General features: G+C 41.9%; 1 protein-coding gene across 1 annotated transcript in view; it reads right to left on the bottom strand.

The window, feature by feature from the left end:
• Positions 1–22317, bottom strand: part of plpp4 (phospholipid phosphatase 4) — a 50776-nt gene extending 28459 nt beyond the window's left edge. Inside the window, exon 1 of the mRNA XM_037783413.1 lies at positions 21845–22317. Within this exon, the coding sequence (XP_037639341.1) occupies positions 21845–21933 (89 nt within the window). The 5' untranslated portion in view covers positions 21934–22317. The remainder of the gene's footprint in view (positions 1–21844) is intronic.
• Between the last annotated feature and the right edge of the window lie 3286 nt (positions 22318–25603).

Here is a 25603-nt window from a genome sequence, read left to right as displayed (position 1 = left end):
CGCAGTATTGGCTTTCACATTAGAATCCACATAGCTTGCACAAACTTGCTGCAGAGGGAAAAAAAAGAAACATCATTATTAAAAAATGGGCCATTCTAGCATTTTTTAAAGTTAAAATCCTGAAGATTTTCATGAAATCAAACCCCATTTTTGATAAGGTCGCGTTTTTTCTGAAATAGTCATAGTTTTAAGGCCAAGACACACCAACCCAACATCAAAGAACTAGCGGCGATGAAGGCCACCAGTTGCATTGCCTCACATAGCCTTTGTCTTGGCCAAAAAGTTGCACTCGAACACACAGCAAAGACTACAGCAAACGGCCAACTACCACGTACGTTCTGCGCCTGCGTGAGATGAAATAACTCTCCACACCAGCAGGTCAGGTAAATATAATCAGATGAGATGAAGATGAAAAATGAGAAGAGCCTTCTGAGTTTTTCCTCTTGACTTTACTTGATTACAAGGGCAGACTAGAGCCAATGGTGCTGGCCCCAAACTGTCCGACCGTTGGCTTGGTATGTCAGGGCCTTTAATTGGTAGTGGTGGAGTCCGCCTTTCCTGAGCTGGATTCCGATTTCCAAGCATGAGGGATTCACAACTTTAATGTTCAACAACCACTCATGCAGGAAAAAAATTGTAACTAAAACTGTAACTGTAAAAATGTATTTTAAAACAGCTTATGAAAATAATGTTGTACTCACATGACATATTTAAGGATGCTAAATGTGAGATCGGAAGCTTTTCTATTTCCTCCGCACGGCTCTCAACATGGCAATGGCTGAACTGGCGGCTCGTACTTACAGCTGCAACGGCGCCGTCTGTCAGGACGGCATTATCAGCTGTAACTGCCATGTGAAAGCAGTGCAGAGCTGCGGCCATGAGCTCACATGCACTAAAATGCACTTTAAGCATATATGGCTGGCCCAGCTATGTCAACAAAGCGAGGAGAAGCTCGGATCACAACACACATCGAGGGAGATAGCGACTTCATTCTCTGCTCAGGTAGACATTACTCCTCTATATCTTTACATAGCAAATAGTTGTTTGATGCTATATTAGTTCTCTGGCTACCGTATAGAGCACCTGTAATGAAATGATGCAGCTACAGATGGCAATGAACTCCTCAGATTTCACTATGGCGCTCTATTTTCTGATATTTTCATCATCACCATGTTTGCTGGGGAGGATCACTTTCATGAGCTCAAAATTAAAAAGCCTGTTGGACATGTAATAATGTTCCTCCTACTTTTGGAGAATTTGTATCCAATCTCCTCCGACAAATCAATACCACCCACAAAGGATTTCCCTTGGCTCGAGCTTTTTTTGTATCATCCTCTCTTTTCCAACCATACTCTTTATTAAAAGAAGGACTCCAATATGGTTTAGGCGCACTTTAAGGGCCCCGGGCTCCAAACGTCAAACACAGTTGGAATTAATCAAGGCTTTCATCCTTGATTCCACGGATAGAAGAGCATGGCCTTTGTGGAAATGAATTTTACTTTTATTGTAATTTACAGGCTAACATGAAAGCAGTAGGGAGCGCATCATTTTCAGGCTTGTGACAGAGGACCCATTTGTCCGGGTGAGGAAGGTAGGACAATGTAGATTACGGTCACATTATTGGAGCTAATGTCAGAGCTCGGAGAGGTAATGACATACACAGTATGCACCCCAATTCATCCTGCTGGGAAGTAATTGTAATCACATTGATTCACAGAGAGCGACAGGGGGGGTGGAAGGTGATGGTGAGCTGCATTACAGTAGAGACAAACTCAGAATTGGCACATTGAGACAGGCGAAATGTCTGCATGATAGCCTGCATTACATGTGCCATTAATGGCTTTTTGTGTCTTATTTCCTGTTATGTTTGCACCTCTTTCTTCTGCTTATTTCCAAGCTTTAAACCCTTTTCAACACTTGACCATGAGAGTAGGCGCTCTAAAGAAGAGACAAATATAAGGAAATAAAGAAATACTGTTGACAAGTCTCTCCAAAATGCACATAGAGAAGTGTTTTCCTCCCAAGCCAGACTCTCATCAGTACTCCAATGATACCCAAGGCCCTTTCACACGATCTCTGGCCAGAACAGATGAGCTCTCTAAGTGGCCATAAACATGAGTCTGAACTCAGCACCGCCTGCTGGCTGCCTGGGGAGCACCTCATTCTGTTTTATCTGCTTCTGTTTGCTCTGTGTCGAGACATTACTGAGCAAAGGCACAACAGCTTCTATAGGAGCCAAAACATTATAGATTAACTGACAACATAGTGTGTCTGAAGACGCGTATGTGAAGTTGTTGAGATAACCGCCGATGGCATCACATTTTTCAAACACTTTAGAGGTTTACATTGGTGGGAAGCTTGATTTTTCTGCAAATGGTTTAATTGTAGGGGTCATTAATGCTCACTGACCACAGTACATTCACATTAATTTAAATAAAAACGCTTTATTCTCGGCTTTTAGTCTTTACATTTGATCTTCTAACTCAGGAACGTTATAGCTTTTTGCCTCTTCCCTGCTCCTCTTCATTAAATCTCTACAATCGGGCCAATTTATCATCACCAATTCCAATCCATCTCTGCTACATGCATATTCTAAATCTGAATTGAGCACAGCCACAGCCGAGGAAATAAAACTGAATCGCTGAGACACTTTGGAGATTTAGCACACAACAGCATCGCGAGCAGCTGATTTGAAAGCTCCTGATTTACAATGCACTGTGGGTAGAATCTGTGGCTATGGCCTTGGGAATACATATCTCCCGCAGTGCCACCGCGACAGAAAGTTAAAAAGAAAAAAAGTCAAGAAATTCCTCCTTAATTAGTTAGATATGCTGTGAAGCAATGATGCATACAGGAGAGAGGAATAGCTTAGTTGGATTAACTCCAGGCGAGCTGCCATTTTCACACAACTAAGTTTGAGAGTAATCTTTTGGCTGATTGTGAGTGTGTTCGTGCATCAGCCGATCACAGATGTATCCAAACCCAAGCTGAGTTTTCATCAATATTGATCGCATTATATCTGCTAGCGGGGGCTGGCCGGGCGGGAGCCAAAAGCTGAGTGAGAGATCCGATTAAACTGCAGTCCCACAGCATTTATCTACAGGTGCAGGAGGCCACAGAGCAGCTCCAACACCGCATACTGTAGATCACTTAGCAGACAGAGCGTGTGACCTTCACCTCTGAAGAGAAATATCAGGGAGCTTTGCAATGTCCACCGACACCGAGGCGAAGAGCCCCACACAGAGCGAGAGGTCTGTTCGGATGTCTTAGAGTTAGCTCGGGGCGAGTCTTGTCCTTCCTTAGTGGTTAGGTTAAGCTGTTTTCCTCACGTTGTTGCACTTTCCACAGGTATGAGTGCCACAGCGCCTGATGCAATCCAGAGACACATTCAGAAAGGATGCAGGGCATTGTGTCCGTTCACATTTGATTGCATTTGCACTCTCACGAGGTGCACATTTGGCAATCTAGGAGCGAGCTGTGTGTGTGTTCAGTGAAGGGACTGAGGGGGAAAAGAATTGGAGCTGACCATCTGCCAGATCTGGGACAGAATTTCAAATGACTTTTCCCTCCAGTGCAGATCAGAGGTGGGCAATCATCAGTGCCTTTCTCTCAGTTTAATGGCACACACATGTCAACCCCTACTTATTACTCCAGTCATTTAATCATATAGCAGGGAGCTATTGAAAAAGTGACTCGTGAGATTTACAGGCTATTAGGATGAGAGGATGTATAGAGTCCTGAGGGAAATTCCCATCTTTCTCTGTTCAGTGCATCTTCTGCTTCATTTACCACTGGTAAATTCCCATTCCTCCTTCGTACACGCCATCAAATCCAACTGGAGAATTGGGCCGGTCAATAAAGCTAAATGGTCAGTGGTGAATGTTGAGAGTTTGGGCTTCGATATGTTTTATATCAGTGGAAACGTGAGGAGAGATTCAAGCAGAAATAATAAGAGAGGGAATGGTGGAGCAGACTGTTTGCTGGCTCTCTGATTCCTGGCCGAGTTTTGTCCCAGTGGTGGGTGGCAGCCTGTCTGTGTGGACAAATAAGCAACACGCTGCTCTGCTTGGATGGCCTGTGAGTCTGAGCGGAGGCCTTTGTTTGTTGATTTTACACTTTTTCTCTTAAGTTGTTCATTAGTTGATGTGCTTTATAGAAGTGTTTGGTCTCAGTCTGTGGAGTTTGGTTTCTTTCGTCTTATATTTTTAAACTGGTGAAGAGAACAAATGTTTGGTGTTAAAGGTGCTACAGTATATTATAAAGCTGACGACACAGTGCATATATTAATGTTTGCATGAAATACCAGAGAGGCAGGACAAAAAATGTAACAGCATTGTAGTGGAACATTAGTAAAAGGTACAAATTAAAGGAGTAGTTTGACAAATACACTTGTTTTCTTTCAGTTGGACGAAAGAATCGATACCAACTCTCATATCTGTCCGTTCAATATGATGCGACAGCCAGCAGCAGGGTAGTGTAGCATAAAGGCTGAAAAATGGGAAACAGCTTGCCTGGCTCAGTCCAGAGTTAACAAAATCTGCCGACCAGCACCTCTAAAGCTCACTAACAAGAAAACAAATAAGCATATTCCACAAATGCTGTAGGCCTACTATTCCTTTAAATACACTTTCTGACATCTGCTGCTGCTGTGTTGTGCTATTGGGCAAATCTCAGTGTCAACAGAAAATGTCCTTTTTAAGTGTACACAACATGTTCTCATCCCAACTCGTCTCATACCGCCGCTTTGTGAAGCCCCATGGCGTCACTTTAGGTTTAGGCAACAAAACCACTTAGTTAGATTTAGGAAAGAACTACATTGTTGGGCTTAAAACTACTACGTTTGTAAAGTGAAAACTGAATGTTGTGACAGGACACAGCTGATTGTAACGTGAAAGTGAAACTTAACGCACTGGACACGAACAGCGGCCTCCTGGATGAAAGCCTTGTGTTTGTTTGGCCAACGCGTTCTCACTCACTCTTCTCAGTCAAATACCGCCATTTGGTAAATGCCCCTCGGCATCGGAAACCAACGCATGGATTAACCCTTTAGCAGCAGTAGTGTATGTGACGAACCAGGCTTTCAACTAACTCCAATGTAAACCCACCCGTGCCATTATTCGACGGTCAGAACAAATGAAGTAGTATTAATAGCGTGGGAGTCCGTTCAGGGTGGGCGGGAGTGGAGGTGGATGAGTTAAACAAACACAAGACTTTCAACCAAGAGACCGCTGTTAGTGTCCATTGTGAAACTAAAAGTAACGTTGACTTATTTTGTCATGTCAGTCTTTAGTCACTTGAGTCGTTAATCAGTGAAGTTAACCTCAACCCCGACCGTTCCCTAACCCTAACTAAATGGATGTGTTGCCTAAACCTAACTTTGTGTGAAAACAGAAGTTAATTTTGAAAAGACTGCATGTAACAAGCGTATATTGACACACTGTCCCTGGTCCGTCCAAAAGAAACGCAAGAGGGGTACCCCAAGCATCAGTCTCCAATGCCGAGGGGCATTGACCATGTGTTGGTTGGGCCCATCCACCTCTTCTCCCACCTGCCCATAGTGTGTCTTTTCACTCTTTAAACTACATCACAACAGTCACTCTTTCTTACTGTTGCTGCCGATGGGTTTACATTGTAGTTAATGGAAAGCCCGGTGCGTTTCATACCGGCGCTAAAGGGTGCCTCATGCATTGGTATTACATGCCGACGGCCGTGGAAAAGCTTCTGTATTTGACGCCCTGGGAATGACAATGGGCTGGTGTACCTACAGTAATAGCCTTGTAAAGTGGGTCAGAACATATTTTCTACATTACTCCATTAGGCATATATAAATGGATATATCTTCGCAGTGCATATCTGCTCACATCAGCTTTTTCAGAGTTGTGCATCTGAGAAATGTGCTGTCACAATGTTTTAACCACCAAAAGAGAAATTCATAATGATTGGTGGATCAGAGGCACAGCAGGTTTATCACTAATCCACAACAGTGAACACTGCTGGAAGGAAAAAAAAATAGTACAGCACAGGTTTTGCTTAAGTTTGTTTTTCTTACTCCACGCAGAAAAAAAAAGTACTGTTCCAGCAAAATCAAATCTATCTCTTCTGGCACGGCTGGATTAAAATACAGACAAGCGTGTATCTGTGATTTAATAATGCGCTGCTGCGATTCGATTAGAGGTGGGTCACAGTGGAGAAAGAGGGGAGCCGACTTGACTGAGGATACATCCTTGATTTGATTATGTCGCTTTATTTCATTCATTATTGGACCCGTAGACCAGAGCACAGCGCTGCTGCCTTGACAACTAATGTGTGCTTATGTGTGATTGTAGAGAGCCTAGGGATAACTGCGCTTTTTAGGAACGGAAGTTTCAATCAGCCTCTACCTAGTAGCTGCCCATTCGATTACAGAAACCTACAATCATGATATTTGAGGCTGCATTTTTTTGGTTGGAAAGGGAGCACACTGCGGGGGAATGTGTGGAAACAGAAGGTATTAAGCCTGGAGGTGAGGTTGTGTAACTGGTTATGACGATGAGTTTAAAGGTTTGGAGACAGAACTGAGACCTGGGGGACTGAGGTGTTTGGGCTGAGGCAGTATTGTGTCTCTGAGGAGAAGCATATCATCAGCCGGGAGTGTGGTGACGTAGTTTAAAAAGCGAAATGATACACACGGATCGGGCGGGAGGGGAGGTGGATGGGTCCAACAAACAAAGGGCATGTCCTGTGTTCACAACGTTCAGTGTCATTTTCACTGTACAAACGTAGTAGTTTTAAGCCCAAACATGTATTTCTTTCCTTAACCTAACTATAGTGGTTCTGCTGCCTAATCGTAAAGTGACGCCAAGGGTAACTACAGTGGTTTTGATGGCGAAAATAAAGTGACAGTATGTGACGAGTTGGGATGAGAACGTGTTGATCATCATAGCCTGAGTTTAAAAAAAAAAAAAAAAAAGGAAACAGATGGGTAAATAATATCTGTAGCCAACAAATGAAGTCACACACCTACGCTCATAATATTAATATCCTCATCTGAATCCCATACAGCAAACTGCACAGCTAATACAATCATATTCAATCAACATAATTGCTGGGACGTGTTCAAGAGAGACATTGTGTATTTTCCTGTTGGCTTCTTGTACTGTACTCTGCTCTGCAAGTCAGAATTCTGCGAGTGCAATAAATGTCACATCGCCTCTCCCTGTCTGTGTTTGTGTTAGTGGTTACAGTCGGGGCGTTTGCCGAACGTGTCAGGAATGCACAGCACCGGTCCTGTCACCGGCAGGGGAGAGAGGAGGGGAGCTGGAGAGATGCTGAGTGACACTCAGCTCGCTCTGGCCTCCCGGGAGACTTCCCTTCACAAGTTGGCTAAAGGGAAGAGAAAAAAAGAAAATGCCATCCTTCGCTCGTAGCGCAAAAACCCTGGCGGGGTATACAGTGGAAAACGCAGGGTCATTTTAATTTTAATTACCCATTCACACTGGGTAATTCAAGAAGATGTATTAAAGAAGCCAGACTATAATGAGAGGCAGACGAGGGCTGGCTTGGTCAGACTACAGGTGTCTGTTCACGATAAAAGCCCCGGAGACGTTGAGAAAGGTCAGAGGCACACATTTGAGACTGGCATTAGGAAATGCAGTGGTCTGAAGCTGGCAGGACACGGCCAACGGGACACATTGGGGAATCAAGGATGCATGGTGAGCGTCGAGGTGGAGAGGGGCATGGAGAGATAAGTTTCCAAACCACAGCAGGAAAGAAAGGAGCCAGGCTGCCACGCACAGATGATTTGCCAGCAGGCTTTGCAAATGCTCCACAGGTCCGAGGCTTATATTCATTGAGCTCACTGAGTAAAAGCACAGACTTTACCGGCCCATTGGAGTCGGCTCATCAGATTTGGCGAGCTCTTTTTTTGTACGGCATAGGAAACTGTCTCCCTCGGATGCTCCGATATAATACTATAGTGCTCACGAGTTATTCTGTAATGAAGTGTTGTAGTTCAATTTTCTGGTGTATAAGATAAGATAAGATAAGATAAGATATTCCTTTATTAGTCCCGAAGTGGGGAAATTTGCAGTGTACAGCAGCAAAGGGGAAAGTGCAAAAAACAAGATGCATCAGCTAACACAGTAAAAAAAGAGCTAAACAAAGTGTAACAAAATATGACAATTTAAATAAAAGGAAGTATAAAAATAGGAGCAGTATATACAGTATTGACAATAAACAGACTATTAACAAAATTGCACAAGTGGGAAATGATATTGCACAGTGAGAATGAAATGAAATTCCACCTGAAAATATCAGGTTATTGTCAGTTTTTGGTGTATAAGTGGTCTACTGTATCAGACTTTCCCTCTCATCTACATGAACTTCAGCCATTCATTTCCTATGTTTTCCACTATGATGGTGACAATGATAACTACGATCAATCGTATCATCTAACTCTGAAAGAATGTGAATATGCTGAACTATTGCTTTAACTATGAATTACAATGATTTCCACAGAATACTTCCACGGCAACATTTCATTCATTGAGGCTACCATTTATGAAGAAATTGGCATCTCTTTCTATTCAAGTGAAAATGGCTTCTCTAGAAAGAACATACACTGTATATAAGAAGAGGACATCGTCACTGTGACGTCACCCATTGGTTAGTGGACTACCGTTTTGAAGCTTTGAGTTCAGCAATTTGGCGATCGCCATCTTGGTTATTTGCAACCAGAAGTGACACGAGAGGGTGGAGATAAGTACAACCCAACGCTGAATAAGACATTTTATGGTGACCAAAATTTTTCAATTAGCTTTCATGAAGTGAAAACACACTGTGAAAGGGTTAAAGATCTAAGATGAAAACACGGACAACACCCAGACCATAATTTACTAAATGAACATCATGCTGTATTGAAGAAGACTTGAAACTAGTGATCGAGTCCATAAACTCATGTTTACAATGTTTACTGAGGTAATAAATCAAGTGAGAAGTAGGCTCATTTTCTCATAGACTTCTATACAATCAGACTTCTTTTTGCAACCAGAGGAGTCGCCCCCTGCTGGCTATTAGAAAGAATGCAAGTTTAAGGCACTTCAGCATTGGCTTCACAATTCAGACTTGGAGGTTGCCCACTGAGAAAGAAGCCAAATTCTGAGTAACTGGCAGCAATACCTGATGTTTATCATTATAGATCGACACTCTACTGTCAAACTCCACTGTTGCCTACACAATATTTACATAACTGTTTTGGTGGATTCCTTTAATGGGATGAAATTAAACTATTTGCACCTACTGTACATTTAAGATTCCAGCTACGCTCACCCCAGTGCGCTGTAATCATCCTGCGACCTTTTGATAAATCGCAGTCTCTGAAGGGTGCATACACACGGGAATTATGTATTTATCAGTTAACCTTGAAATGTTTAAATTTACAGGTTTCATTACATTCCCTTTCTTTGAAATTTATGATTATCAAAACATAAAAACAGGCCTGCTCAGGCACAGATAATGAATCCTGCAGATAACTGACATGTGCTGTCAACTCGATGATTAAAGAATCTGTGTACAGCTCAGACCGAACGCCCATAGATGCCCTCATCACGGTGACGAAACTGTCAAACCATGACAGTAAAAGGCTGTAAACTCTGAAAAGGTTGATTACAGTTTCTGTAAGAGTGAAACACCGTTAATATATATCATCTAAAAACAATAATTTTAGCATTTATTTTTCTATAAATATTACATTTTGTCACTGTTAAATGTACTAACCATTGTGCTGATAACGGAAATATACCGTAACATGTATAACAGCCAACACTATCATTTTTGCAAACTGGTATTTATACTTTAAACTATGTGATTAAACTCCAACCTTAACAATAAAATCAGCAGTACTAATATCTTTTTAATAGCCTTTTAACAGCAGAAAAGGTCTCCCATATTTATTACAGTGAAATCCTGCCAACCACAGCTGCCAGTTTTTTACCGTGAGTGTTTCAAATCTCAGCAGAAGCTGCTGTAAAGACACTTGGGCGGGTGTGCAGGTGGGTGCTTTTGCATGCGTGTGGAGTTTATTAAGTTAGGCATTAACTGTGTTTGGACTGTTAGAGAAAAAACAGAGGGAGGAAGGAAGGGAGGTGGCAAGAATTACACAGAGACACCCTGATCACTCACGCTGGCAGTGATGTTGGACACATGGGACTGGGACACAAGGCTGACATTTATCAGTGTTGTCATGCACATTGTTCATCCTCACAAAATGTCAAAGTCGATAGCAACAGGAGAGAGATTCCAGCCTTGTGCTCTTTGTTCATTCAAAGCAAGGGTGAACATACACACCCCCTCAACAGGATCCGCAGTGTGCTAAAGCAGTCATTAACTGCATCAGGAGCCAGGCTGCACTAATAGATGCCCACACACAACCGTATGCATGCCGTCACACTCACAGATACCAAACTGCACACACAAAACATACACAGAGAATTCGATGCACAAATACTTGAACAAATACACAAACACACAGCGATGTTCATGGATCTATAATAACTTAGAGTACAATACATCTGCTGATCTGTAAAGTGTATATTGAATGTTCTCTCACTGTGACACTCATTTTTCTTGCCTCGGGCTATTTAAGTTTCATGGCTACGGCTTGAATTTATTTTATCTCCCTTCCTAGTTATTTGTTTGTTTTCTGCCAAGCACTCTTCTCCGAGATGAATTTTGATATCATTTGGATTTTCTGGAAAGAAAATCCCCCGTCGTCTTGACTTTTTTTTTTCATTTTCTTGAGGAGGATGATGTTGCTATAGAAGGCTTGGGGGATTTGTATTTTCACCTGCAAGAAAATTAAATTACTTCCATTTTTTTTTTGTTTCCACAATCCACATGAGCAAATAAATAATATCCATGGATAGTGGGAAGAATTAAAATATTCCCACTGCACACTTCACATGCAACTGGCATAATAAATCCCAGTTAAAGCCCTGCACACCAAAACAGGTGTTTTCTTTTACTCAGGCTGATTAACCTCTTTTAGGGAACAGCTGGGTGAAGCCATGTGGTGCTTGTAGTCTCCTATTTTTACTGCCTCTTCTGCCTGTCACATGATGCAAAAGATTGTCTCCCGATGGACAGACGTGTGCTGGAAATGACTGATGGCTAAAAAGAAGAAAGTCTTGACCTTATATCCTTGGCTGCCAATGATAATCTGTTTAAACCAGGGTTTTTCAAACTGCGAGGGGGCAGGAGGGGGGACGTGGAGTGAGAAAATGAGATAAAGATTCTGAGCAAGGTGAAAGGGACGGGTGCATGCTGGTGTCCTAAAAACAACGTTAAGTTTGGTATTGTAAATTGGCCGCACACACAGAGTTAGGTGAGGTACTTTAAAACCCTTAACGCCTGAATGCCATAATTTGAGTCAACATTTTCACTCCTTCTCAGAGTCAAATCTGAACACACAAACACGATACCAATTTTAAGATTCAGTCTCCGAAGATATAATTATCACCACACAGAAACGTACCATAAATCCGCTTAGAAATCAGAAAAAAAAGACACCTCTTACTGTATAACCCCAGAACTTGCTTGAGAATCATCAGATTTTAACGTCTTCTTCAGCATTAAAGTAATCCAGTGATAGCTGTCTGTACGTCCATGGGTACATTGCAAACAGGAACTGCTAACAGCCAATTCGGCATATTTTCAATGGTGCCAATTTAGCAAAATGTAGGCTTAAAAACCCTTGCTTTATGTATATCTTATACAGTGACGTTTAAAGGCATTGTACACCCTCCGCAGGTTTTCAGATAATCTGTCTCTTTGCTGAAGGTGGGCGAAGCTTTGCAGGAATTACATGAGGTGACCAAACTCTTTAATCAGGATGATAAAGGCAACAAAGAGAGAGAGGGAGATGTCAGTCAAGCTCCGTCTGTACACACCCGCAGAGCTCTAATCAGCCAAAATAACTGAAATCACCTGTGTGGGTTCAATTGGGCGTGCAGGGCTTTTAACCGCTGTCTTACTTGGTCTCAACGGCTGCATTACAGTTAAGTAAAACGAAAACGGTTTGTTTGAAATGTGTATGAAGTACAGATGTAATGAATAGCATAAATGATGGGTCTGTTTCATTTGGGTTTTAAGTACCAGTGCGTTGGTATTGTGCACAGTGAGAAGACATCCTGAGAATTTGAAGTTTGTCTTATGATACAACTCTAATCATTGTTCAATATGTACTTCCTCCAGCTGGTAAGACTAAAAAATCAGTGTATGTGGGTGGAAATATAATGAGCTGCTGCATGTGGAGGGTCTCGTCTTTAAGTTTGTCAATAACACCCACGTCTGTTCCAAGCTTTAGCAAACTTGTATATCTGATATCAATTTAATGGACACAAAACAACAATGGCTGTTTAAGTTATAAAAGTTGTCAGAGTCTCTATATCTCTATCCTCCCGTCGACTATAACGTAAAGTATATGCTGTATGCGATTCACCTTACTGTGGCAAAAAAGTGAGCTATCACCTTGCCGTGCATTGTCTAAAGGAAAGCACTGAGGAGTCATCGAGGAAAGAGTCTGGACTGACAGCAAAACCCAGTGGACACACAGAGAGGGACACACACACACACACGATGAAGACTTCTCCAGAAGGAGAGGGGCTTGCTTGTTATATATTTTGAGATTTGGGCCGGTGTGTGTGTGTGTGTGTGTGTGTGTTGGAAGAAGGCTCTTTCATCTCCTCAGCCCCTCATCTGTCTTTCTAAAGATAAAAGTATGATGCTGGAAATGACAGTAATGGAGCAGACCTAAGAAAATACCTGAGAAAGGGGAAATGGAGGGAAGAAGTGACAGAGAGAGAAGGTGAGAGAGAGAGACAGAGGAGGGATAAGAATAGAAATATCACGATGGGTAAAGCAGCGCAAGGATCTTCGTCTCTCCCTCGACAAGAACTGTCACTTCCACACTCCGTCCACGCCTCCGAGGTCGACGACTTTACCCCCCTCAGCTCAGCCTCCATCTGCGGAGCGCCAGCCAGCCGCGGTTCAAATATTTCACCATCTACTAGATTAATGGGGAACATTTCTAGATAAATGGAATGGCTGCAGCACATAAGATCATACAGTATGTCTCTGTAATATTATCGCCAGCATTCACATCTCCTGGGCTTGGAGTTGTTAAAATGTTATCTACATATTCTTAATCCTTTGTGATGTTATTTTCATTTTCAACATCAAGAATTTGTGCTTCTTTGTCTAGAGGTAAAAAAATGTAATTAAACAGAATGCCACGCTGCAGTAAGAACTCCAGCTGAAAATGCTAATTAGGAAATGCCTACCAGCCTAAGCACAATCCTTATTATGACTGTATATAGTCTTAATGAGTAAATGCCCCCCTGTAAACACGGTGGCGTCTGATTAATTTTCTTGATTTCATTTTGTAATGAGAGATATTTGGGCTGGGAATTGGGATGAAGACTGCAACAAAATGTGAGAAATATGTATTCTACGTGTCACTAACGACTACACCATTGAGTTGTGAAAATTGGTTCTGATTTCTCCCACAACTCTTTGCGATACGAGTGCAGACTGGATGTAACAGAAGAGAAAACACTTGAGTCTTCTTCAGATATGATGTTATGAACTCACGGTAAAATTATTCAGAAATGTCTGCTTTGATTAATTTCATGTTGACCTGAATCTGTCTTTTGACCAAACGTGTTGTTATTTTCTATGCTGTGTTCTTTACTCTCAGTTGCCAGTTTATTAGGTACACCCATACAACTATGCAGTCTACAAGAGCTGTACTGTCATGAAGGTAATAAACTGGCAGCTGAGTGTAGTTGCAACTAGACGAGCGGAGGTGATAAGTAACTAAGTACATTTACTCAAGTACTGTACGTTTACAATTTCGAGGTACAGTGATTGTACTTTACTTGATTATTTGTATTTCATGCTACTTTATACTTCTACTCCACTACAGTACATTTCGGAGGAAAACATACTTTTTACTTTACTTCTTTTTTTCTGACAGCTGTATCTACTTTGCAAATTCAGATTAGTAATATAACATATAATTATCATATGAATTATGATGTATTATAAGACATTAAGCAACCCAACAGTATATAAATGTGTTAAAATTAGCCCCACCTTTACCAACTGCAACATATAAGTGATGCTTATACATAAATGCATCAATAATCTAATTATGTAATATTATTCTGAAATGGGCCATTCTGCATAATAACTACTTTAACTTTGGGTACTTTAAAGGAACAGTGTATAACACTCAGGGGATCTTTTAGCATGTAATATGAAAATATGAATTATGAAATGGAATATAATATTCATAACTATGTTTTTATTAGTGAATAATCACCTGAAACTAAGAATCGTTGTGTTTTCGTTAGCTTAGAATGAGCCTACATAGGGAGGGGGTCCTCTTCACAGAGTCCGCCATGTTGCTCCGTCATGTTTCTACAGTAGCCCAAAATGGACAAACCAAACACTGACTCTAGAGAGAGCCTTTCACGACTGCAAAACCGTGGTACCGCCAGCCGCCGTCTGACTTCCGTCTTCCGTCTTCCGTTTGACTTCCATCTGATCCTAAAGTAGTGATATTATGGTAAGGATGGCCTCTGAGCGAGGCAAACGGCGTTACGACTGTTTTACACTTTGCAGCTCACATTAACGCAGTCTTGGAAAGGGAGGTATTCAGTTGGTTGCAACCTGCAACTACACCACACAATATTGGACAGATTAAAGATTTGACCTGATGATGGTGTGCTAGATGAAAGGTTAAGGCATCCCCACAGGGACATGAACATCTGAACACAATTCCAATGCATCTAATACTTGCTTCATACTTCTGCCTCCAGTAACCTTTCATCATCTAATGGATATGTTGACCCACGCAGCAATCTCAGCGAAAACTGTGTTCCTTTAAGAAGAAATGGTGAAAAGGACACACGGAGAGTAAGTGAGTGATCTGATGCCCACGGAGGGATAAAGAGATGGGGCTGGATAGATGACAGCAGGGACAGCGAGACATAATGAGCTGATCAAACGATTGTGGGGAATGAAATGCCATAGTAGCCTAGAGCGGTGACAGACCGGGCTGTTAGGGAATCCCTGGTCTTGCTGTGACAGTCAGCTCTCATTGGAATAATGGTTATTTCTGCCACAGCACCTGCAGAGTTTTGCTGATCCATGCTGTCCTTCTGCTAAACACAAACAGCTCCATGCTGTCCTTCCTTTCTTTGCTCTTCTCTCTACCTATGCTTTTTCCTGTTTTCATGCTTTCACCTGTATTTGTTGAATGATCTTTCTTTTGTTTGGTTTAATTGGAAGTCTCTGAATAGACTGCCGCTTTTCAAAAGCTACTCCTTTAAGAACTGAGTAATTAATCAGGTTGATTTTTGCATAATGGCTGCTCTCTTTGTGCTGTTTGAGACAAAGATCAATGAATGAACATTCCTGGAGGTCACACTCTTTTGGGTCATTGTTTACCCCTCCGCCTCTGGTCAATTTGTGTCAACAGCATCCAATCGGAAAGTGTCTCTCCAGCCACAGTCAGTTGTCAAGCCTGCAATCTCAATTTTTCCTCCATCTCCGAGATAATGAGGGTTACAGATTGGATGACCTGTGATTCAGCGCCTCAGATGCTCGCTGCCAAAATTTAAGAAATGCAGCAAGAGAATAGACTTTAATAATCATGCAGGCAGTGAAACGTTAACAAATAGCAGATTGCTCCAGCTAGAGAGTCTGGAAAAGTCATTTCAAAACAATAGAACAACTAAAAAACTAACTCAAGAGCGACAAAGCCGTTTGTATGTCAGAGACAGAACAATGCATGCAGGTATTCAATCTTTCTCGCCGCCATTACTGCAAAGCCATCGTAAAATCAGCTCCAGTGAGCTTGTTTGCCTGAAGATTACGCCCATGGGAAGAGCCGATGGGACTAAAGCACATAGACCTGTGAGATAAAACAAAGAGCTGAAAGCTTCAAGCAGAGTGGAGTGACTATTTTTGGGGGACAGGGATCAGCAGTATTAGCAGCACTTTCAGATTACAGGGATTAATTTTAAACACCATTTAATAGAGTTTTAAAGTGGCACTCACACCTGTGGCCTTTGGCTGAACATTTTCTCTCTACTTATATTACTGGATTTCTGTCAGTGGAGTTTTGGATAATGTCTAAGAATATTTTAGTGTCAGTAAATTACCTCCAAAATGTCCTTTTAAAGTTTCTAATTTCATGAAATCAATCCCCATATTTGAATCTATTTATGGTTGCATTTTTCAGTGTAGTTTTTATTGGCAGTGGCGGAGTCAACCATTCCGGCACTGAAATCAGATTGCCCACCTTCTCACTAGGGATTTACTTGAACAGGAAAACTATGCACGCGTGTAATCCAGCGCAACTTTATCTCATTGATAACGGCTTCGCTGTTAAATGTTCGCTTTCTTTACACGTTGAACACAACATCCTGCTGCTAAGTGTTCAACTAACAAAACACAGGGTGGCTTTTATTGTGAAAGAAAATCTCAACGTATTTAGCACAGCATGTTTTCGTCAGCCCATCATTTATACGTTTTGCAAGGGGGTAGCTAATGAAACAAGAAGGAGCAGCCACAGTGAACTGTTATATGAGGAGCTGCACACCTCCAACTCCAACTCCACTGTGCCCAGTTGTGTGGAAAACCTCTTGTGCCGTGTGCAGCATGAAATCAGATTCAACCCGGAATGAGTCTTCAGGATTACAATGAACAATCATTAATACAATAACCATAACAGAAATAACCCTAACATTCTCCTAGATTAGAAATACTTTTTTGTTCATATTAACTACAGAGATGATGACAACATTTACACCCACAAAATATTCAAATTTTTGCCCTTATTCCAAAAAAGACAATATTAATATTTAAAACACCCCCATACATATGTCCTACGGCTAGATTATAATAATAATATGATGATTTTTTCAAAGTATTCCACTGGTGGCAGACTTGTTTGACCATGCAAACACAGCCTCCCTCTTTCATTCCTTCAACCACCTTCTTGAAAAGGTCAGTATTGCGATATTTGCACATCCAAAAATCTGTTGATATCTAGTCTTTCATCACATTTAAAAGTCGATGTGTTTCACCTTGAAATTTGAGCTTTTCTTTTGAGCATTCATCTCAAAAGGAAGATGCAATCTCTATCCCAGCCTTGCGAACTACAACACACAGAACTGATTGTAAACAGGCAAGAGGCCGTGTGTTGCAAACTGCAGTAAAAAACCCAAAGACGCATACTTCACATGTTCTGTAAACATGTCCAAAGAATGCTCCTAAAACCCAAATAATATCGCCATATCCCACATGTCTTAATGGAAAATGCTGCATTCGGAATAAGGCCATGATAGTCGGTGTTACACGGTGTTCGTGCACACACTGATTTACTTTCTTACTTGCTCACTGTCATCTCCCAAAACCCATTTCGTTCATTTTCGCGTATCAGCACCGTGTTATCAATACATAGTTGGACGACAGACACTACAAACAGAAAGTGTCTGCTCTTTACGGAGTCTCAGCTCAGAGTAGCAGGAGTCAGATTTCACACACAGGACGAGAGAGAGTTGCAAACAAGAAGATGACGGAGGATTTGGTGTCAAAGCAAAAAGCAAAAGCACCTACTGTATTTGGGAATACTTTGGATTTAAACCCAATCGAGCGTTCAGCACATATGGGTGGTGGCTGCGGCCCTGCAACGAAAACTGGAACGGAGAGGCCAGACACACCGCCATCCAAAGTTAAGTGCTCTGCATATACTGAGCGCCATCTTTTCTCGTAAAATGTCCAGTGTAACTGGTAAATTTCCTCAGGGTAACATCCCTATTCAGAATAAGGCCTAATTTGGATTATCCAGACGAAATATGCTGTTTACATGACCCATTCAAATTTTGAGAAATAGTGGAACATTAAACATAGTCATTGTGCCCTGAAGACAATGTAACCAATCCTCTGCAAAGACATTTTGTCCTCAAGCCGCCATCCTTAACATAATGCCTGACATTCTCCTCTTCCCAATCTCACAAGGCTTTCTGAGACATGCCAAGGCTCTGGGCAGCTCCTAAGCCTTCCTCTGAGAGGAGAGGATGACGTGCAGCCAGCCCAACTCTGTTTTGAAGGATGACTAGTGTTTCAGAGCACACGCTGTTCACCTCATTTGACAACAACTATATTATTATCATTAAAAATCCAAGATCATGTCAATGTCAGAGGCTATTTAGTTGGTCTCATATTGGACATGCTTCAATCCGAATACATGTAATAAAAACAAAATAATAATTCTCTGTAATAAAAGGGTCAATTAAATCTAAATTGTTGTCCGGCACAAACTAATCTATTCTACTTCATTGTGTACACCAGCCAGTAAGTAAAACAGCTGCCCTCTTCTCTGGCCAATCGCTCCATCGCTAAGCTTTCAGATCACACTGATAAAGAGTTCTCAGAGTGGTTCTGGTGCCTCCGGTTTTAATCAGTGAAATCTTAAAACAATCTAGACCCTGCTCACTCCGTGTCCTCCATCTTATCTTCCACCTCTGTCTCTTTCGTTTTGCCCCTGCGTCCTTGCTTTTCTCACTTGAGACAGTCTTCTTATATTTACTGGAATCCTGCTCATTCAGGTGTCCAACTATATGAGCTGGGGAATAAACACTAGTGCTGATTGATTGAGGACATGAGCTCCGCCGCACAACCACTCAAGGAAGAAATGACTTCTTGGGTATTTGTCTAAGCTCTTGCTTGTTTTGCTACGGCTTACAAGAAAAGTGAAATAGCACCCATCTCATTATCCTCTCCTTCTGTGTTGAGTAGCTAAAGAAAAATAACTTTATCTTTTTCTGATGCCGTTTTCAGCTTTTGTTTTTCTTTTCCATTTTGTTAAATGTCAAAGATCTATTTCCATTTAGATTGCACTTTTTGCTCTACTGTCGGGAGATGTGTTTCTCATGGGGTGCCCACCGAGCTATGATGTCTGCATGGCATTAGCTGTTTGATAGCACAGGGCCGACCTAACGTCACACTCTTGGCCCGACGCTTAAGGTCAGCGCACCTCCTGAGGCCGGGAACAGACAGGCAGCTTGGCAAGCAAGGGCAAATACAACGAAATATTCCCTTAAAGGCAAGTCATCTTTGACAAAATTTGGATGTGAATAAAGCAGGGAAATCAGGGCAGAAACAGTCCCCAGAGAGCACAGAGACGTGGTTTACTGTGTGGTGGAGGAAAACAACAAGTTTGTGTGTGTGACCAGTCGCAGTTATAATTATTTGATCAGAATCAAAGACTAAAAAACGGCAGAACTATCAGCATGTGTCATCTCTGATTAAAGACACCTCTCTGATGCATTCATATCTGTTTATGAGCCCAAACTAAAGGATTAAGGAATTCAATTTCAAACATCCCTTGGTACATGTTCATAATTATGAGGGACCATAAACAGCAAATGAACAATTTTCTTTCCTTTTCTTCCAGTTAATCAAACGTAATACTGAGCTCCGGAGGTAGAAAGCAATAAGACAAAATTCTGATGAGAGAAGCGAGATTTTAACGAAGCAATGAAGCAATGAAATACATGATTGCTAAGTGTTATTGGTAAACGTACACGGATAAGGGACACAAAGCCAAAGAGACACTGAACAGCAGACACAAAACTGTCCTTTACACCTCCAGAGAAGGAAAAAAAAATGATTCTAGTTGACCCCAATTATCCTGCCGTCACCTCGGGCTGCGAGGTGCGACATGAACAGAGAACTGCTGCCCCACAGGGCCAGAGAGCAGCTCGCTCTGATCTGCCACGCAAAGAGCTATAACAATTACTGCTGTCCCAAAGAAATGTATTAGACCAAATCCTCCCTCTGTCCAAATACAGGATTGTGTTTTTGTTATCGAATATAAAGACTCTCAATATTAGTATATTTTCATGTCTGCTTTCTTTACAATTTTAATCAAATTAAAATACAATTAACTACATAATGGAATTATGATTTCATGGCTTCTTGTTTCACCAATATGCAGTGCCTGAAATGGGCCGGTACTCACCAGTACTGAGTACCGGCACTTCTGATTTTTGTACACATGAGTAGTCTTACTTCTTATGGCGTACCATCACCTCCTGGTGAGTCATGGTCTATAGGTGCATAACTGTGTCTCTGTGTGAAGACATAGCTGGCTTAATGCTGAGAAAACAGCACTGAAAATGCATTTGATATCCCTTCTCACAATATGCAATAGTATATTTGTTTACAATTTGATTTGCATCATAAGGCGTTATTATTATGAAATATACATTTATGTAAAAAGTGAAGTGGGATATATTACCAAGACATAAATATAAATGTATCCAAGACACATGCGAAGATCACTTCATGCAAATGCTGAATTAGGGTACTGGCACCAAATATGTATCACTATCCAGTCCAAACTGCCTATTATGCTACACCACAGTGCAGGTATGAATATAACATGTGTGTTTAAGCATGTTGCATTTGATGTTGCATATCTGTCTGTGTGCATGGTCACGTAATATGAAGTAAACTTGGCCGTGGAACTAAAATCATGTCATGTTTTGTATTTAGTTTAAGGGAACTGCTGTAACTGCAAAGCAGATCACTGATGGGGCCCCATTACAAACAGGGTTTTTTAGCCTTTAGCTCACTTTCTGCGTATAGCCAAGAGGGAATATGGGGAGTAAAACTCAATTCATTACAGCGATCAAGGACTTTGTGACAGGGGGTTTCTGCTGCAGCATACAGCAGTTAGTGGCTGATGATGATATTGTGTGAAATTGCTTTTTATGTGGCCTCGAGCTCTGACAACGCAGAAACAAATCAGCCACAAATGTGAACCCCGCAGACTCACACACACAAATGGTTGCATCAGGACGGAGGCTTCAGTGTGATAGTCCCCACAATGCCCCCCACTCTTGACACGTTTCATGCTTCGGTCTGATCCCTCCAGTCGAGCTTTTCCCCTCCACTGTGAACATGCAGCATCAGGCTCTTCTTGGCTGTATAATCCTGTTGAGGGTGACAGCACACTGCACACATACTACAGCTGGACCACTCAGCCCCCCCAGGACAGATGTTAACGATAACATACACAGGACAATATGCAGACAGTGGAGCTGAACTCTACAAATCAGTGGGTCCTGATTTTTGTCTTTTATTCCCCCTCACAGATGTAATAAAAGAGCAGCGAGTCATTTCAGATAACAGGACCTTTAGGGGCTTTTTTATCTGATCACATCAAGCAGAGAGAGTCACAATCGTGATGCAAACAAGACTTGATGCCTCCAGGCTAGACAAACAATTAATAATTCATATGCATGTTAGTTTTGAAGGCTGAGAGGCACAACCTTCTTGCAAAGTGTCATGCTGCAAAAATAAAATAAAAAGTATTGAGCACATAGTATAGATATATCACTACTGCTTAGATCTATTTCTTGTGGAGTGTCAAAGAAACTGCCTCTCTAAGCATCTCTAATCAGAGCCTATCATGTCACTATGATATTCTAGGCTCTTATAACATCCCAGAATAGTGACACTGATTCATGGCAAGAAGTAAAAAAAAAAATGCTGCTGGACATTCAACTTGTTTTTCTGCAACCTGTTAACGCAGCAGCAGCCTGTCTGCTGTCTGTCTGTCTGTCTGTCTGCTGTCCTACACTAGTGGTTCAGCACTGATCTGTCCACACCGAGGAAAATCAACCTGAATACAGCAGCTCAGTGTGGCAAGCATGTGAAAGCCACAGCAGGCATGAGACTGGATATGGCACATCTGAACTGCTTGAGGAGGAGGATTATTTGTACTTACACAAAAACTCCGAAAAGCAGAACTCGGATGCCAATCTCCAAAGCCAGCTCTCGCACGTTTTTCCTGCGGTCCGGAGGCGACACGTTCATGATTTCTCAGATAATCCGTCAAGTGAAAAATATAGCAAGACAGACAAAGGAAAGGAGAGGTGAGTTGTGGAGGTTTTTCACTTTGTAATCCAGAAGAAGCTCCCTAAATACGCACGCCGCGCGCCTCCATCGCGACTCGGATGACACCTGAAGCAGTCTCCCCTTCTCTCCTCTTCCTCTCTCCAGCTCCTTCTCCTCTGCCTTCTCCTGTCTCCGCTGCTCTCCGTCTACTGCTTCAATCCCCTCCGGCGATTTGCTTTATTGCAACTGTGTAGCTGACAGCTGCTCCTCTACTCTAAAGTCTCCTTCCTCCACTCCATCAATTACTTCAACTGGGTTGGAGTTTGGAGCAGCAGAGATGTGGGAAAACATGAGTAGTGAGGGGGGGGGAAAGTGATGATGGGAGAAGGCAAAGTAAAGAGAGAGAGTCTGAGCATCCTCTCTCTCTCTCTCTCTCTCTCTCATCCCTTGGCATCACTTTGGAGAATAATCAGATGACTGGAAGTTTCTGGATCAACACCCCTCAGGACCACACAGGAGGAGATGGGGATGAATAAATTCAGCGCTCCAGTCTAGTGAATGCAATATACTGTGATGTGAACTGGATGTCTTTTTGTCTTGTCTGAGGCCATGAGACAGATTGCCCCTGAGCAAACATCTCATAAATAATGAAGTAGTCACTGGTAGTAAATGTGTGACATAAAACACAGGAGAGGACCACTCTGGTCAGCCACATTGTCACAACGGCTGCTGGGAGGCGTTTTGGGCTGAACTGTCAGCCTGACACGACAGCCGGACTTTGTCAGACAACGCTGCGTCACTTTTTTTGGTTGCAGTAAACATGTGCTTAAGTAGAAGAAGTAATCAAAAACACTTGCTTAGGTTTAGGCAACAAAATCTAGGGCTGACCCGGATACCATTTTTTGTGCTTCGAAGCTTCGGTGAGAAATATTTGCAGGTATTCGAAGTTTCGCAGCGTCAGCAGACTGACATGTTCATCTGTCTGTCTGTCTCCATCTCCCCCGTTTCAGTGCCCTGGACAGCGCCGCTGCTGCACCATTGTACACACACGCACCTCCACACGCAACAAACAGCGACATCCATATGAGAATAACTAATAATAATTCATGTTAAATATGAATTGTGGGATTATTCCTTAAGTCATGTGCTATTTTGGAATTTATACTTCATTATGACATACTTAATATGAAAACAAACGGGCCCAATGACTGCAGAAGATCACCGGAAGATCCGGGTACTTCATCACTCGTCAGTCGAGCCATTTTGGCTTCATGCGTCACTGAGCAACTCTCATAGGAATGAACAGGAGCCCGCCTCCAACGCTAAAGGGCGCCTTAAGCGTCTGCGTCTAACGTCGACGGCTGTGACAAAGCGCCAGTATTTGACGCCCTGGGAATGAGAACAGGCTGGACATACATTGTTTTGCCAAAAGGCTGCCAGTTCACGGGAGCCCTGCTCACCTTCGGCTCCCCATACATGTCCAAGAATCCAGCACCACGGGGTCTTTGCAGCCAGACAGTGATAAAGGAGTACAGGCAGCAACATACCTGCGGGCCAGGAAACCTGGCCAGCACTTCATAGACACACATGAATATTTGATACCTTCTAAAACTGGCCTGCTTACACTACCTGCCAGTCCAAGCTTTGCCTCTGTGTGTATATGTAGCTCTGTGTGTGCGTGAGAGAGGGAGAGACCATCGTGGAAACAGCCCCTGACCCAAAAACTACTTTCTAGGTCACAAGCTTGACGAGCTGGGAGCTGACTCTGTAGATGCAATTTAGAAACTGTGCATTCTTGCTGGTTAACAAGGCCTGTTAGCTATGACGAAGATAAATGAACGTATACACGCGCACACAGTCAGGTGCACAGCGGGGGTTTTGATGTATTCCTTTATTTCGTACAGTAGATTTCTGGGTGATGTGCCTCGAGTCTTTGTCAGCTCCCTAATAAGAACAAAACAAAACAAGAGGAGAGGAGACATGAAATGGTGGTAGGTTAGGAGGTGAGGTTTTACTTCAAAGCTTTCTGGCAGCCATCAGACTTTTCAGCTTTTAGAGAGCATGGCGTGTTTATTACAAGCTATCAACATGGTTTTACCTCGCAGCATCAGAGTACTTGTTATTAGGACGACTCTCTCTGGTCAGAAAGTCTGTCCAGACCTTTCTGAGCATCCGCACAGGACTACATAAACACTCAATTATCAGACAGGAAACATATTGCTTTGTTCTCTCCAATTAATACCATAATGACTAGTTCTTTGTTGTCAAAAAAGAAAATATACTATAATTATAACATTTTATTATTTCTATTTCCTTCCTTGAGTTCTTTTCCTTTCTCTGCAGTGCAGACTATGAGTCACATTTCCCAAGGTTGTGGTTACACTGTAAGGTTAGACATATGTTGAACTCTAAAATAGGTTGTGCTTTAATAAATCAGAGTTCAATGCATCATTACAGAGTGCTCCTAATAACCTCCGTGGGTATATGGGTGCATGCACTTTCCACTGTTGAGGGTATATTGTCTGCGACAGAGTGACTCATCATGCTACGCAGGGATTGCTCACTGAGTTCTGGGCTTTATTGGACATCTCTCCTCGTTACACTTTGGGCTCGGTTTTATTGGAAAACATCGTTCATTCCTGGTTTATGTACAGAGTTTTATCAGTATGTGGGCAGCATTTTTTTACATGCTGATCAAACTAAGGGGGCATAAAGTTTGATACTGTTGTAAAATGCTGCTATGTTATAACATGCTGTTTTGCTGAACACTGTATTTGGAGCTGAATAAGATGTGCATATGGAAAAAAGTGATGTGTTACAACATGGAAAATGAAGTTGTCGTACTTTTTTTAATCCAATAAATGGTGGCAAGAGGGGGGAAAGCAACCCATTTTATGTTTTATTCTTGGATTTCTATAATTAGTCCTTAAACATTTGAATCAGCTCTCGAGCTTGAATTGCCAAGTCCAGCTACTCCCCAAAGTGGAGAGAGGCATATTGCACCACTCAGAACAGTTGGCATCCTCTATCAATGATACTTTTTGTCACATATATCATTCAATAACCTTCATGAACTGTTCTGGGCAACTGCAGATTACTGCAAAAACTGACCATGAAATTATTTCAAAGAGTGACACAATCCAAGTGTTTTAATCCGTAAGATTTCAGTCCTCATCCTAGAATTTCTATTTGAGTAAAAACAATGAATTTTGCTCCGAGTTTAGCAGTCTGGAGTCTTTTTGTTGATACATGAGCATATGGTGCCTTCAAATGAAACTGGTGAGCTCATGTTTACAACATTGGAAGCTGAATGAATAAACAATATACGACTAAAATTACAATATATTCACTTACAGTATGTACCCAAAAAGTAACTTCCATAGCCTCTAGCATTTCTGACAATGTCAACAAACACGTCACAACTCATGAACTCTGAGCTTTCAGAAACTTTTCACTTACGAAGTTGTGAATACAACAAGAGGGAGGCGTTCATATGGACTCGTCTCATGAACACGGTAATCACGACCCCATTTGAAGGCGCCAATAGAAACAGATGTATGTGTACATGAGCTTCACGTTTTCAGCATTGTGTGCATAGCTCCATTTTTTGAGTGTTAATGACAGCATTTTTTCCGAGAATGTCACCACA

Source organism: Sebastes umbrosus, chromosome 10 (genome assembly GCF_015220745.1).
Source record: "Sebastes umbrosus isolate fSebUmb1 chromosome 10, fSebUmb1.pri, whole genome shotgun sequence".
Lineage (NCBI taxonomy): Eukaryota > Metazoa > Chordata > Actinopteri > Perciformes > Sebastidae > Sebastes > Sebastes umbrosus.
Note: the sequence above shows the minus strand (reverse complement) of the source record. Positions and strands in the feature narration are given on the sequence as shown.